This window comes from Cibotium barometz, chromosome 58 (assembly GCF_041138505.1).
Source record: "Cibotium barometz isolate CiBa-2024 chromosome 58, ASM4113850v1, whole genome shotgun sequence".
In the NCBI taxonomy this organism is placed as follows: Eukaryota; Viridiplantae; Streptophyta; class Polypodiopsida; order Cyatheales; family Cibotiaceae; genus Cibotium; species Cibotium barometz.
In genome coordinates, this window is record NC_141103.1 from 38,279,360 (window position 1) to 38,293,490 (window position 14,131).

Sequence of the window (14,131 nt, forward strand, 5' to 3'; positions counted from 1 at the left end):
CACCCCGGTGTTCACCCCGGTATATAACACGGTATATGCACCGGTATAGACGCCGGTTTAGCCGTCGGTAGTATTACCCCCGGTGAGCGTCGGTATAGATAACGGTATAGGCGCCGGTATTATTACCCGACGCTTATACTGACGCTATGGTTCCGGCGCTTATACCGGCGTTTATACCGATGACGGGGCTTTTTTAGACCCCGTTAAATGACGCCGGTATAAGCGCCGGTATTAGGCTAACATGTAGTAGTGTTGCAATGCCTTCTCTTCAGTATACACTCTTCCTCATTCGCTCCTAGTACATAGTAGCTCCACCAGCTGCCGTTTTATTCCCCTCCATAATGCACATTTGATCACCTGCAATGCCCAACCCATTCTCCATAATGTGGAGTTGCCATTGCCCACACTCCATAACGTCTCCCTCCCTATCATCCCCCCTCTCCAGTGTTCCTTCCCCTTGAATTGCCACCCTCACGTTCTCTCTATCATGGAAACTTGCGACTCTTGGTCTTTGTCTCACTTCAACCTGGACCCTCAATCCCCTGAGGGGAAGTTGTTCCTCACTTGCCAGTACCCTTTCCTCGGATGCCTCTTCTTTGCCAACAGTATTGATACGAAGCGTGTGACTGCAAGTGCCAAATATCTCACCTGGTATTGCTTCTTTGATGGCAAACTGGACGTGCCAGACCAGACCCTGCAGGCAACTGGCTCTTCGCGAGCTGAAGTCATCCGTGGTGCGGCCAGCTTCTTTCATTCAAAAACCATTTCTGATCTTGACAGCACCATCAATCCTGGTGTGGCCAGTGCTGTCATGCACAGTGGGTGGAGCTGGTGGACGGAAGTGATGGAGGATTTGACTCCTACACAGCAATCTCGACTGTTTCAGATCATGATAGACTTGGTTGCTGCTGCCGAAGATCATGGCCCGTTCCGCAAATCGGGAACAGTTCCACAAGTAGAAACGTTCATCCGAAATCGTGGGAAAGCCGTTGGTGTGAGGCCATTATGTCTCCTCATGGAGTACTCGCTACATATAGAGCTAGATGAAGAGACACTGTCCCATCCTCTTATTTGTCAACTCCATGAGGCTGTAATAGGCCATGTCGCCTGGGTGAACGATGTGTGTTCTTTTGAAGCCGAGGCTGCCAAGGGCGATTACTTCAATATCCTTGCCGTGATGTTACTCAATGACGAGTTCTCTAACCTGGAAGACGCCCTTTCCAAAGCTTGCGACTTGATAAAGCAGTGCGATTCTGAATGCGTCCGCTTAATGAACGAGATCAAACAATCCAGCCTAATCCAGAAACCGGGAGTGGAGAGTTACTTGGAAGCGCTAGGGAACTTGATGGCTGGAAATTACTACTGGACCAGTATCTCTTCCCGTTACACCCCGGATGGCATCCCTCGACAAGCCAATACTGCAAATCTCCCTTTCGACCCTGAATGGGTAGCTCATTTGGAGGAGCTCCAAGCCTCCAAAGGGAACTGCAGGGCTTCCTGTTAAGACAACTATGGAGCACAAATAAACATCGCACATGCTACTGCAATAAATCGGGCTCGTTCTGGCTGGGATTTCGCCCCGGAAATGTGACTATGAAGCACTCATAAACATCGCACATGCTACTGCAATTAACTAGGCTTTCGAGCACGTGAGTATATACGTATGCAAGAAACTTGCCATCCGGGTGTAACGGGAAGAGATACTGGTCCAGTAGTAATTTCCAGCCATCAAGTTCCCTAGCGCTTCCAAGTAACTCTCCACTCCCGGTTTCTGGATTAGGCTGGATTGTTTGATCTCGTTCATTAAGCGGACGCATTCAGAATCGCACTGCTTTGATCTCGTTCATTAAGCGGACGCATTCAGAATCGCACTGCTTTATCAAGTCGCAAGCTTTGGAAAGGGCGTCTTCCAGGTTAGAGAACTCGTCATTGAGTAACATCACGGCAAGGATATTGAAGTAATCGCCCTTGGCAGCCTCGGCTTCAAAAGAACACACATCGTTCACCCAGGCGACATGGCCTATTACAGCCTCATGGAGTTGACAAATAAGAGGATGGGACAGTGTCTCTTCATCTAGCTCTATATGTAGCGAGTACTCCATGAGGAGACATAATGGCCTCACACCAACGGCTTTCCCACGATTTCGGATGAACGTTTCTACTTGTGGAACTGTTCCCGATTTGCGGAACGGGCCATGATCTTCGGCAGCAGCAACCAAGTCTATCATGATCTGAAACAGTCGAGATTGCTGTGTAGGAGTCAAATCCTCCATCACTTCCGTCCACCAGCTCCACCCACTGTGCATGACAGCACTGGCCACACCAGGATTGATGGTGCTGTCAAGATCAGAAATGGTTTTTGAATGAAAGAAGCTGGCCGCACCACGGATGACTTCAGCTCGCGAAGAGCCAGTTGCCTGCAGGGTCTGGTCTGGCACGTCCAGTTTGCCATCAAAGAAGCAATACCAGGTGAGATATTTGGCACTTGCAGTCACACGCTTCGTATCAATACTGTTGGCAAAGAAGAGGCATCCGAGGAAAGGGTACTGGCAAGTGAGGAACAACTTCCCCTCAGGGGATTGAGGGTCCAGGTTGAAGTGAGACAAAGACCAAGAGTCGCAAGTTTCCATGATAGAGAGAACGTGAGGGTGGCAATTCAAGGGGAAGGAACACTGGAGAGGGGGGATGATAGGGAGGGAGACGTTATGGAGTGTGGGCAATGGCAACTCCACATTATGGAGAATGGGTTGGGCATTGCAGGTGATCAAATGTGCATTATGGAGGGGAATAAAACGGCAGCTGGTGGAGCTACTATGTACTAGGAGCGAATGAGGAAGAGTGTATACTGAAGAGAAGGCATTGCAAGGGCACATGAGAGAAGGATAGTATGAGGAGAGTGTGATGCCAAGGATTTTCTCCATTGCGTTGCTTGGGTGTGTGCTACTTGCTACAACTGCAAGGGTGTGGTGAAAAGCCCTCGAGGAAGAAGGCTGGAATTACTAACACCATGGTCTATATTGCAAATAATGGTGGAGAAGAGCACACATACGTACATAATGAAAACAATAGAGGTGACATGATTATGAATGGTTTGAAACTAAGGTCAATAATAGAAAGAAAGATGTTGACTAGTTTGGAAATTTGCATAATGTTGCATAATGATGAAGCAACAAGAGGAGGAAAAAGTCCATTATAAAGATGCCCATGAAAAAAAGGAAATAAGACAAAAATGGAGATATATGTGTGCTCATTGTCATTTTCCCCAAGCATTTTCAATCACACTAGTCAATAAACAAATATGAGCAAGGTATCACAACAATGGACACAAAAATCCACATCCCAATCATTATCTTGTATCATTTCTTTTTTAAAAGTTATGAGTTTCTTCATCTCTCACTTTTTCATTAATTTATTTTCTGGTTTTTATACATTTTCAACTAGTCAACTTATTATCTTGGGTAGTTTGTTTGAAAACCTGAAAATTGTAATGACAAAGATGATCCCTATCTCCATTGTTCCTAAATTATCTTGTTTTTAGTGTGATTCCCTTACATATACAACTTCTTTTATTCACCATCTCTCTACCCATTGAAGCAAACCTCAAAGGGTTCAGCTAGAAACAAGTAAATGTACCACATGAGTTCAACACAAAGGGTTTATTATTTTGGAAATGTGACAAAATTTAAGAAGAGGAGTTTTTAAAATCAAATCAGGTGAAATTTTCTGAAGAAAAGAGGCAATTACAACCCCCATTAAATAAGTTTTTTTTTAAAATCCCTCTTGAATGCAAGGGATGCAAAGGTTTCTTAGTAGTTCACCCCTTGAAAGCAAAATAATCTTGAACTTAACTAAATCTAGAGGATTACCACTAGTTCTCATATGTGACGATAACCCTAATTTGTTTAAATGGAACTTTAGAAGAAGAAAAAAAGAAGATAATCGTAATTTGTGTAAATGGAAATTTAGAAAAAAAAACAAGTTAAATTTTAGATTATCATTATATTTTCAAAAGACAAAAATTCATCCCACTTTTTTATGATTTACTTCAAGATAGGAATTTTATATTTATTGATATATAATATATTAATGCATTCTTATAAACTCACGTCCACTTCCACAATATTTTGGCTATTTTGGTTGAAAGTATCGGGAAAATGGATGATGAACATGCCCACCTCCACTTTTGTCTCATTTTAACTATTTTCGGGCCATGTGCTTACTCATCTACACCAACCTTCTCTTATTGTTCATGCATTTTATTTTTAAAATATCAAATTGGACACTATTCTCTTTTTAATTTTTAAAAGTTTCCAAATCTATGCCTATTTCTAGTTATTATACTGTGATTAGATCATGGGTGGTATGCTTCATCAATGTACTTTAATACCCATGGTGTGAATAATGATATGCTTCTCTCCTAAATGGTTGAATTATTTTGATGAATGTATAGTTTTTTTATTTTCTACTTCTTTTCTAAAATATAGATATTAAAACAAGCTAATTGTGCTCAAAATTTTGATCCTTTATTTCTAATATTATATAAACAAATAGTAATCTTGATGTTTAAACTTCTAGTAGAAAGAAATGTTTTCTTAAAAAGAGTGGTGCCTTCAAATATCAAATAAAGATGATTAGTTTGGGGGTAGCATTAGGAAGTGAATGGGGTCTTCTTGGGCCCTTTAATTTGCCCAAGCCTAATCAAGGTGATTAAGGAATAGCCAAATGGGGGGTTGCCATGTGGACTAAAATGTTGGGTTTGTAAGAGAGGTGTAAGAGTGGTCAAAGGGTGCACTTCTTTCCCCAAAAAGGGGGGGAGGCAATTTTACAATTTTTGGACCTCCATAACTTCTACATACAAGCTCCGATTTGAGCGGAGATTATAGATCCGTGATCTACGCATCAAGAGCTTTCCATAGATATGTTACATGATATGGTTTCGTCCGCTAGATTTTAAATTCCATTTTCCCCCCAAAATTCAAATTCGAATAAAGTAGCCGTTTTGAAGCTTCTAATTAGAAAACGTTTCTTCTTAAGAGAAAAGGTTTGACTCCTTAAACTGCCAAATAAAAGGGCCCAAGAAGCCTTCCATTGAGGTCCTAATGATGCAAGCTTGGGTAATTCAAGGAGTCTTTTTTATGTGGGTAACTTGATCGGCCCATAACTTTTGCAATGCTCCTTGAAATTTGACAAACTTGACCTCCAAGAAGTAGTACAAATTCCAAACTTAAAAAATAAGACCATAAAAATATGGGACTAATCATGTATCCCAAAAAATATAAGATGCATAAATTAAGTCAAATAGATCAAAAATTTTATGTACACATACATCAAACCAAGTAATAATTCAAAAATGCATTGATTGAGCTTCCTCTCAATAAGATGAAACACTTGATTGAGAGAATTCGATATAGTTTATGGGGCCTCCATTGTTGTGGTTAATTTATGCACACTCATTTGGGAGTAGGCTCCATAAATTTTGTTGATTTGTTAAAAACTAAAAAGCATTAAAGAAATTAAACCATACTATTGCATGATGGTCTTAAAACACTGATACTTGGTGATGCTAGTATATATTCAGCATAAAATGGATGAATTAGAAAACAACCAATTCATGCATGTGGACAGATTTTTCAATAAAACCAGTACTAAGTTCAATTTTGAAATTATTCTTTTTCCATGAGCTTACTTATAATAAGGCACAATTACATCTAATAATTCACAACATCAATTAAGCCAGCATACGATTTGTCTTATTTTAGAAAACAAAATGTTTTGGGCTAACTTGGGAGCTAATGGTATACGAAAAAATGTAGACATGTATTGCTAGAGGGGAAAACCACATTAGCTAAAATTTCACATCCACCTAGTGGGATTTTTTCTCATGCCTCTCATTGTGGAAAAACTTGAACAAGGTGACTTTTCACTCCTTTCACTCTAGAAAATATTGAATCTTATACATGTGGGCTTAGCAAAAACTTTCATGTGGTAATGTCTTCCTTATTTTTCTTGTGCACCTATACACTTTCATTTGGTAGTATATCCCTTATTAGTTGTTTGGACCTTGTGTAGTGCACAATTTCATTTGATATGCTCTCCCTTTCTCTTTGGGTGCATTACACTTATCATATTTTCTTGTTTTCTCACTTCACAAGCTAGTTAGTCTCTATTTTTTGTGATTCATTCAGCATTGCCATATCATCATGCATGTGTAGATCATCATGGATTGCGAGAGAACCATTAGAGGCTACAAGGTAAGAAAGCAAACAAGCTTGAAGATTGTGAGGCAAGGAAAAATAAGACATGTCTATAACATTTGAGGTGGAATTCATGATGGGCCACACCATCGTACTAGTTTACTAGTGCAACTTAGATGTGTGCATAAAAGCTCATAGCACATATATGGGATGAAGTACCATTGGGTGGATGATTACTTAGATGTGGGCACAAACATTCACACTTATATGGCTCAAATACCACCAAGTCCTTGGATAGCCACAAAATTGATGATTCCATAGGCTCTCTTCTGACAAGCCTTGGACCATAGCATCAAGAAGCCATGGGAAGTAAATAAGCAAGGAAAATAAAGAAATTGATGCGGACGAAAATATTATGAAAGCTCCACACAAATATACTGAACTTGCATGTACAGAAAGGCTACACTTAAACTCCCTTCAAAACTCTTGATGGTGCAACATTATCTCATATATAGCATTTGTACAAAAGATACCAATTGACACACAGTTATATTTTAGCTCAAATGAGCATGATAAATATCAATAAACTTCTCACCATTGCAAAATTGTGTACAAAGTTGATATTTCATAGTTAAATTTTATACCACAATTTTATATTTCATATTCAAGGGACTACCTATGTGTTTGGTAAATGCTAGTGTTGCATGAAATCCTTCCAATCACTACACTTCTTTTGAGATGAAAAACATGAATTTTACCATTTTCACTCACCTATTTGTTACAATTTGTATAATACATGTTAGACTCTTGACCAATTAATTCAATATATTTTAATAATAATTCTACCATTATGTATAATGATAGAATTATTATTATAGTATACTAAAGTAATTGATTACTTATTGAAGTATTTCATGCCTTATATATATGATTACCTCTTCTTCAAATGATATAAGGCATGAAATACTTCAATAAGTAATCTAGGGAATAAAATTATTCATTTGAAGTTTCATTAAAAAAATAAGACTTATTACTCAATAACAAAATCAAAAAATGATAAATTTGGACAAAGTTTTTTCTTTTGTTATCTAAAATTAAGATAGGAAGTAGATAATCGATAACTCATATTCCTAATAACGTTATTATTATACATAAAGCATGTTAAAAAAACTACTCATGCCATTGGTTTAAGAGGATTGAAAACAAGGAGCTTACGTTGATGCAATGACAAAAATAGAGATGGACATGGGTATGGTTTACATATGAAGACAATAATAGCAAAAAAATATGCCTACTTGAAGAAAATTGCATAAAGGACATGAATAAGGAAGGAAGAAGGTCATCAACTTTCAACTAAAGAAGTTATGAATTCAATTTACAGGGTCTACACTAGCCCTTATATTTCAAAGTAACCATCTTTTCAATTAAAGGGAAATTTACCAAATGGACTTTTGAAGACAACTTGGTTTTTTATGAACTCAATTATTTTAAAAGACAAAAACAATATATGTGGACACAATGACGGATGGTTTGAAACTGAGGGCAATAATAGAAACAAAGATGATGACCAGTTAAAAACTTTTCATAATGATGAAGTAATGAGGAGGAAGTACATAAAGAGGCCCATGAAAACAAGGAAACAAAACAAAAATGAAGATATACATGTTCATTGCCATTTTTCCCCATTATTTTCAATCACACTAGTCACTGAAACAATGTGGGCAAGGTATCATAATGAAAACAAGAATCCCCCATAATATGTGTTCATTGACATTTCCCCCCATTATTTTCAATCACATTAGACACTGAAAAAATGTGGGCAAGGTAACACAATGAACACAAAAATACCCATCCCCACCATTATGTTGTATCATTTCTTATTAAAAAGTCATGAGTTTCTTCATCTCTCACTTTTTCCTTTATTGAGTTTTTGGTCTCTCTACATTTTCAACTAGTCAAGTCATTATCTTGGTTAGTTTGTTTAAAAACATGAAAAGTTGTAATGACAATGAAGACCCCTATCTCTATTGTTCCTAAATTATATTGTTTTTAGTGTGATTCCATTTCATCTACACCTTCCTTGTTTTATTCACCATCTCTCTACACATTGAGGTAGACCTTGGGGTGTTCACTAAGAAACATATTAATCTATTGCGTGAGTTCAACAAGAGGGTTTATTTATTTGGAAATGTGAAAAAAATTAACAAAAGGGGTTTTAAAATCAATTTTCACAAAAAGCAGAAGAAAATTTATGAAGAAAAGAGGCCTTTACAAACCCATTAAATAAGGATGTTTTTTAATACCTCTTGAACACCCGTGATACATATGTTTTCTTAGTAGTGAATCAATGTGAAGATACCCCTAATCATTTAAGGACAATTTAGTAAAAAAATATAAGTTCAAAATATTTTGACTCTACTTCTTTTCAAAAGACCAGATTTCACCCCCTTTCTTGATCAGCGATTGAAAATTACGTGATCATTGGTTATTTTAACATTATCACAAAGGCTCATGATAACGTGATCAAGAGGCCAGTCATCATGAACAAGTCACCAGTGACCTGGTAACCTACAAAAACCCTACTGGGCTTCTATGACGATCCTAGTGGGCTCTTACCAAGGCCTGCCGGATTTCACAAAAAGCTTGGCGGGACCCACTGAGGTCGTCATAGAAGCCCGGCGATGCTTAAAATTATATAAAGAGTGGCCCCCGCTGGGCCCACCCACCCTTTCCTGCCACTCTCCCTTTCCTATTTTCTTACCTTTCTAGCCTTCAACCAGCCAGCTAGCCAACCACCCAGCTTCCCTTCAATCGCGTGGAGCTCTTCAGGTATTAGCTTTTAATGTTTTAATGTTGTAAGATTTGGCTCTGTATCATTAATTCGGCATAAAGGGTTGTCTCATTTTAAGTAATTAATTTAATTAATTAGGACATACAAAGGTACTTATGTCTTAGCACAGGGTCGTATCTTCGACCTAATGTGTTGTTTGCATAAGTATGTTGGTTTCTTTGGCCCATGGATCGTATTTTCAGCCGTTTGTGTCATTGAAACTAACACCTGGTACATATGAAATAATAGATATTGTTTGGCACTATGTTGTTTATTCGGTCGTAGGTGTTGTTCTTAGAACTGAGGGGTAGCGAGATTCGGCACATGGTCGTTCACTCGGCTGTATGTGTCGTTTTTTGAGTGTTTAAGTAGAGATAATGTTTGGCACTTTTGTCATTTACTCGACCGTTAGTGTTGTCATACATAGATATGCGAGTACACGAGAGCTTGGCACTTTGTCATTCATTTGGCAGTTGTGTCATCTCTCCTTGCATTGCAGCACCGATCTCGTTTAGTCACATCCATTTGTAGTGCTAAGATTAGTAGTAACACGATGATGGGGTGTTACATGTAGAGCATGTAGAGCATGTAGAGCATGTAGTGAACACTCAGAGCACACTTTACGATGTATTTTTTTATCATTTTTAAAATAAAAAATCAAGCAATGTTTTGTATTGCTTCATCATTGCATGTGAATCATGATTGTTATTTCATTTTTTATGTTTCATTTCGAATGGAATGAGTTGATTGCATGTTGTAGCGCATTTCAAATTACAAAAATGTTTTGCTATGAATATACATGTTTATTTTATAAATTCAATTTATTTAGGATTGCATGTAATATGGCGCACACTCTAGGAAATTAGTCATAATATGCTAAGTTGTAATTATACATGTTTAGTATTTACATTTTAGGACATGCACGTGTGGTATGCATCGCACATATTATCATGACACATGATGTGTACATTGTCTATGTACTAACAATCAACACATATTTTACGCAAGATGGCTCAAGTGAATTACACTAAAGATCAAAAGAAAGAGGTTACTAATGCCATTAGATTTGAGCTAATTGATGAGCTTAGTCGCATGCTGCCTGCAACTATCGAGTCCACGATTTCCAATGGTGTGGCACTTGATAAGTTTGTATTACAAATATTACGTGCGACAAAACAAAGACTGATTATGGCATAAAAGCAACATCTAACAGTGGATGCGAGTAGATGTTATCAAGTAGACATGCTTGAGCATCATTGTTGGGAATATTATAAAATGTGTATCTGATCTTGGGATTGTCAGACCAAGAGAAGATATGGAAAGATTAGTGATGCACAATGGGCTGAGGAGAAGCGGAAGAGCAAGAGGGCAAAAGAAATAGACACACAATTAGCCTTGAGCAAGAAGCAACAAAAGGCACTGGACGAGGTTTCTAGAGGTCAAGCTGGCGAGGAAAATGTAAAGAGGGAATTTGCTGATATAGCAAGATTTGGACTCTTGAGCCGAACGAGAAGAAATATTGATTGTATAATAGTGATAGTGATGCCAAATGACACTATTTTATGGGAGGGTGTCATTGGACAAGGATCATACGGAGTTTGCCACAAGGTCAAATTTGCCGACATATCGTATTTTCCAGAACACGTTACTTATTGTACAAAAAAGTATGTCGCATGCTCTATTGGTAAACAAATGGAGGCCTTCGACCATGAGCAAGGGATGCAAAGGCTGCACTCTTGTCTTGTGCGTTGCATTGCAAAGACTGGGGATGCCCTTGGGTTACAATGTTTCCATACTTTAATGGTGGCACTCTAGGACAATTTATGTTGCAACTTCCTTTTAGGCTAGGCACATTTAAGCACCATGATTTACGACTGCGACATCATGGACGTGCGAAATGCAGGGGAGGATCTTGTGTTGTCAAAAGTACAAATGGCAAGGATGCATGGGTTTTTGATGCATGTTCCTTCTCTAGAGTTTTAGTTGTGGTCGATGCACTGCTGGCTGTAGCCCACCTAGTAGGGGTAGTGCATTGCGATTTGCATGCATATAATATAGTTTTGGATTTTACCCAGGACCATCACCCAAGAGTGGGCATAATTGATTGGGGCTTAATGCTGAAGCAAGGGGAGACCAAATAGTCGTCAAATTTTGTACCTAGAATACCAAGCTAGAATACCATCGAGTACGAGATGAGGAAGACAAAAGCAAAAAATAATGTCAATAAATTTAGAGAGTGGGTCGCCCCAGAGATTTTGGATCCTGTCTGCGATGATGTGTACAGCATGGTGTCCAATGTCTATGCTTGCGGCTGGATAATAAAGCAAATAAATTTGTTTTGGCAAGAATCTTTGTTTCATTGGATGAAGCAAGAGCTTCAACAACATGTAGATGAGATGAACTTGAGTATGAGATGAACTTTAAAATATGCCATTAGAGGCATCAACATGCTTGTGTTCTACACTAAAAGAGCTTCAAATATGTCTTTACACCTTGAAATTTGGATAACACATGAAAACATTATAGGAACTTGAAGGGATGTTGGTTTTCATATTTTAGTGTATTTTCAATTTTACCCCCCCTCTTCCAAAAAGAAACCTCTCTTGGGTCTCTCATAGCATGAAAAATATGTACAAATCTTAAAATATTGCATATCTTTCAAGGTATATTTTTTTATCATTTGTGGGTAGGGGGATGTGTGATTTTCTTTTTTTTCCCTTTCATATTAAAAATTTTTAGAAGTAATAAATGCATATTTTCTATGGACCTTGTCCCCCCATACCCTAAATTTTGGACGAGGGTAGTAACAGTATACATATTGAGTTGGTGCCCTAGGTTTCAAAGTAAGCATATTTTTAATTAAAGAGAAATTTACCAAATGGATTTTTAAAATATACCTTGGTCTCTAAAGAATTCAATTATTTTAAATTACAAAATTTCACCCCTTTCTTGAATGATTTACTAATGACTAGAAATTTAGTACTAACAATTGCTCCGAATACTAGTTTAAGGTTTAAAACTACCATTGTTTTGAAAAGATGAATGTTTCACACCATCTTCAATGATTATAGCTAACTTGAAATATGATAGTCATGAAAAAAGTGTATAATTGTTTTCCTACTCATTCACCTATGATTCAATTGGTCTAAAACATAGAATGTGGCTAGCTAATATTTAAATAAATTCTAATAAATTTTTAACATTTTGATCATCACTAAATAACACGTCATGCTTAAAGAGGAAATATAAATACAAAATCTCAGTTTTTGAATAGTTATTCTAAATATAGTGATTATTACACAATAATTGAAATAATGGACTTCTTACTCACATTTAAGAAAAGAAGATAAGAGGCACCCCATTGTATTGACTACATTATGAAAAGATATAATCCATATATTGAAGAAGGCTGGAATTACTAACACCATGGTCTATATTTCAAATAATGGAGAACAGCACACATACGTCTAATGAAAACAATAGAGGTGACGTGATTATGAATGGTTTGAAACTAAGGAGGAAGAAGTCCATAAAGATGCCCATGAAAACAAGGAAATAAGACAAAAATGGAGATATACGTGTTCATTGTCATTTTCCCTGAGCATTTTCAATCACACTAGTCAATAAACAAATATGGGAAAGGTATCACAATGGACACAAGAAGCCACATCCCCATCATTATCTTGTATCATTTCTTTTATAAAAGTTATGAGTTTCTTCATCTCTCACTTTTTCATTAATTTATTTTATCGTCTTTATACATTTTCAACTAGTCAAGTCATTATCTTGTGTAGTTTGTTTGAAAACTTGAAAATTGTAATGACAAAGAAGATGCTTATGTCTATTGAGCAGCATGCAAATGGAGCAAGGCAGTCTCAGAGAACAGAGGAGCAAAGAAGGGCTTCTGGTCACATAGTCATTATGTCCTTGATGGATGAGATTACAGAAGTAAAGGAGCTAGCTAGTTTGGAAGAAGTGCTTTGCAGATCTAGCTTGGAAAGACACTACACAAGCAGAGTATGATAGCATTATGAAGAATGAAACTTGGGATCTATTAGATAATCCACCTAATAGGAAGGTTATTAGAACTAGGTGGGTCTAGAAAGTGAAGTATAAGGCTAGGTTGGTTTTGAGCTATGAGCCAAGACATGGGATGGATCCTAACTTGCATGCCAGATGAGGTCTATCATGAGACTGTTGATGGTAGAAAAGTGACCTATGTGGATCTAGCCTATGGGTTAGGTAGTGAAATTGCAATGGTAGAAAAATGAAGCACGTGGTCTCGATATATATGGCAAAGGTATAGAGAATATTCCCTAGATATTCCATGGGTAAGTAGTTGGCCCTTACCGATCGTAACTCGTCAATTCCCACTAACCACTACGTTCATCGCCGCGAAAATGTTTGCCGACCACCGCTAGTTGGGTGTCCCTTAACCACCGTGTCTACCAACATTATGTTATAGAGAGGCGGCCTCCCTAGGCTATTAGTATTAAGTCATCTAGCAAATAACACTTCATCAAGCTGTATATGTCTAGCACATGAGATGCCATTCTAATGTCTTCACAATTGGATTACTGTGGGACCATACAAGACATCTTGGAAGTTGGTTTTAGAAAGTTCTTTGTTTTCATCCTTGATGTAAAATGGTTTCGAGCTGTGTACAATGGTTCCAATGCTACAATGAGGAGTAAAGAGAGTGACCTATTTTCCATAGACACAACAAAACTCTAGGCAAATGAGAAAGATACTTTTGTCTGCCATAGAAATGCGACAAGTGTGTAATTTCAGGAGTAGATGATGTGATTGTAGTCAATGTATATATATGTATTCAATACATCTCGACAAGACTAATTTAATGCATTTTAACATTATCGGTGGTCTTCCATTCGTACAAATTTGATAGTAAATGGTGGAACATCATCCAAATTGTGCTTCCCAATAAACCAAATTTTGAAGATAGGGATGTCCATAATGTGACAACAATGGTAGCCGTAGATGCATCACAAAGTGAAGGTAAAGAGGATGAAAATTTTGCCCTAAACCATCATATGGGTCCCATTGAAGAAAATCCCAATGGCGAGTTAGGGGATCCCATGCTAGAAGA

At 37.7% G+C, this 14,131-nt stretch overlaps 2 protein-coding genes across 2 annotated transcripts; one reads left to right on the forward strand and one right to left on the reverse strand.

The window, feature by feature from the left end:
• The first annotated feature begins 487 nt into the window (after nt 1-487).
• LOC147606250 (microbial Terpene synthase-like protein 13) lies at nt 488-1,504 on the forward strand. The gene has a single exon (XM_086792934.1). It carries the CDS (start codon nt 488-490, stop codon nt 1,502-1,504), a length of 1,017 nt encoding a protein of 338 aa, XP_086649060.1.
• A 313-nt stretch (nt 1,505-1,817) lies between these two features.
• LOC147606251 (microbial Terpene synthase-like protein 13) lies at nt 1,818-2,630 on the reverse strand. Its single transcript, XM_086792935.1, has one exon. The coding sequence runs from the start codon at nt 2,628-2,630 to the stop codon at nt 1,818-1,820; it is 813 nt and encodes a 270-aa protein (XP_086649061.1).
• Between the last annotated feature and the right edge of the window lie 11,501 nt (nt 2,631-14,131).

Coding starts and splice junctions, on each gene's coding strand:
- LOC147606251 (XM_086792935.1), bottom strand. CDS start 2,630: ATGGAAACTTGCGACTCTTGGTCTTTGTCTCACTTCAACCTGGACCCT.
- LOC147606250 (XM_086792934.1), top strand. CDS start 488: ATGGAAACTTGCGACTCTTGGTCTTTGTCTCACTTCAACCTGGACCCT.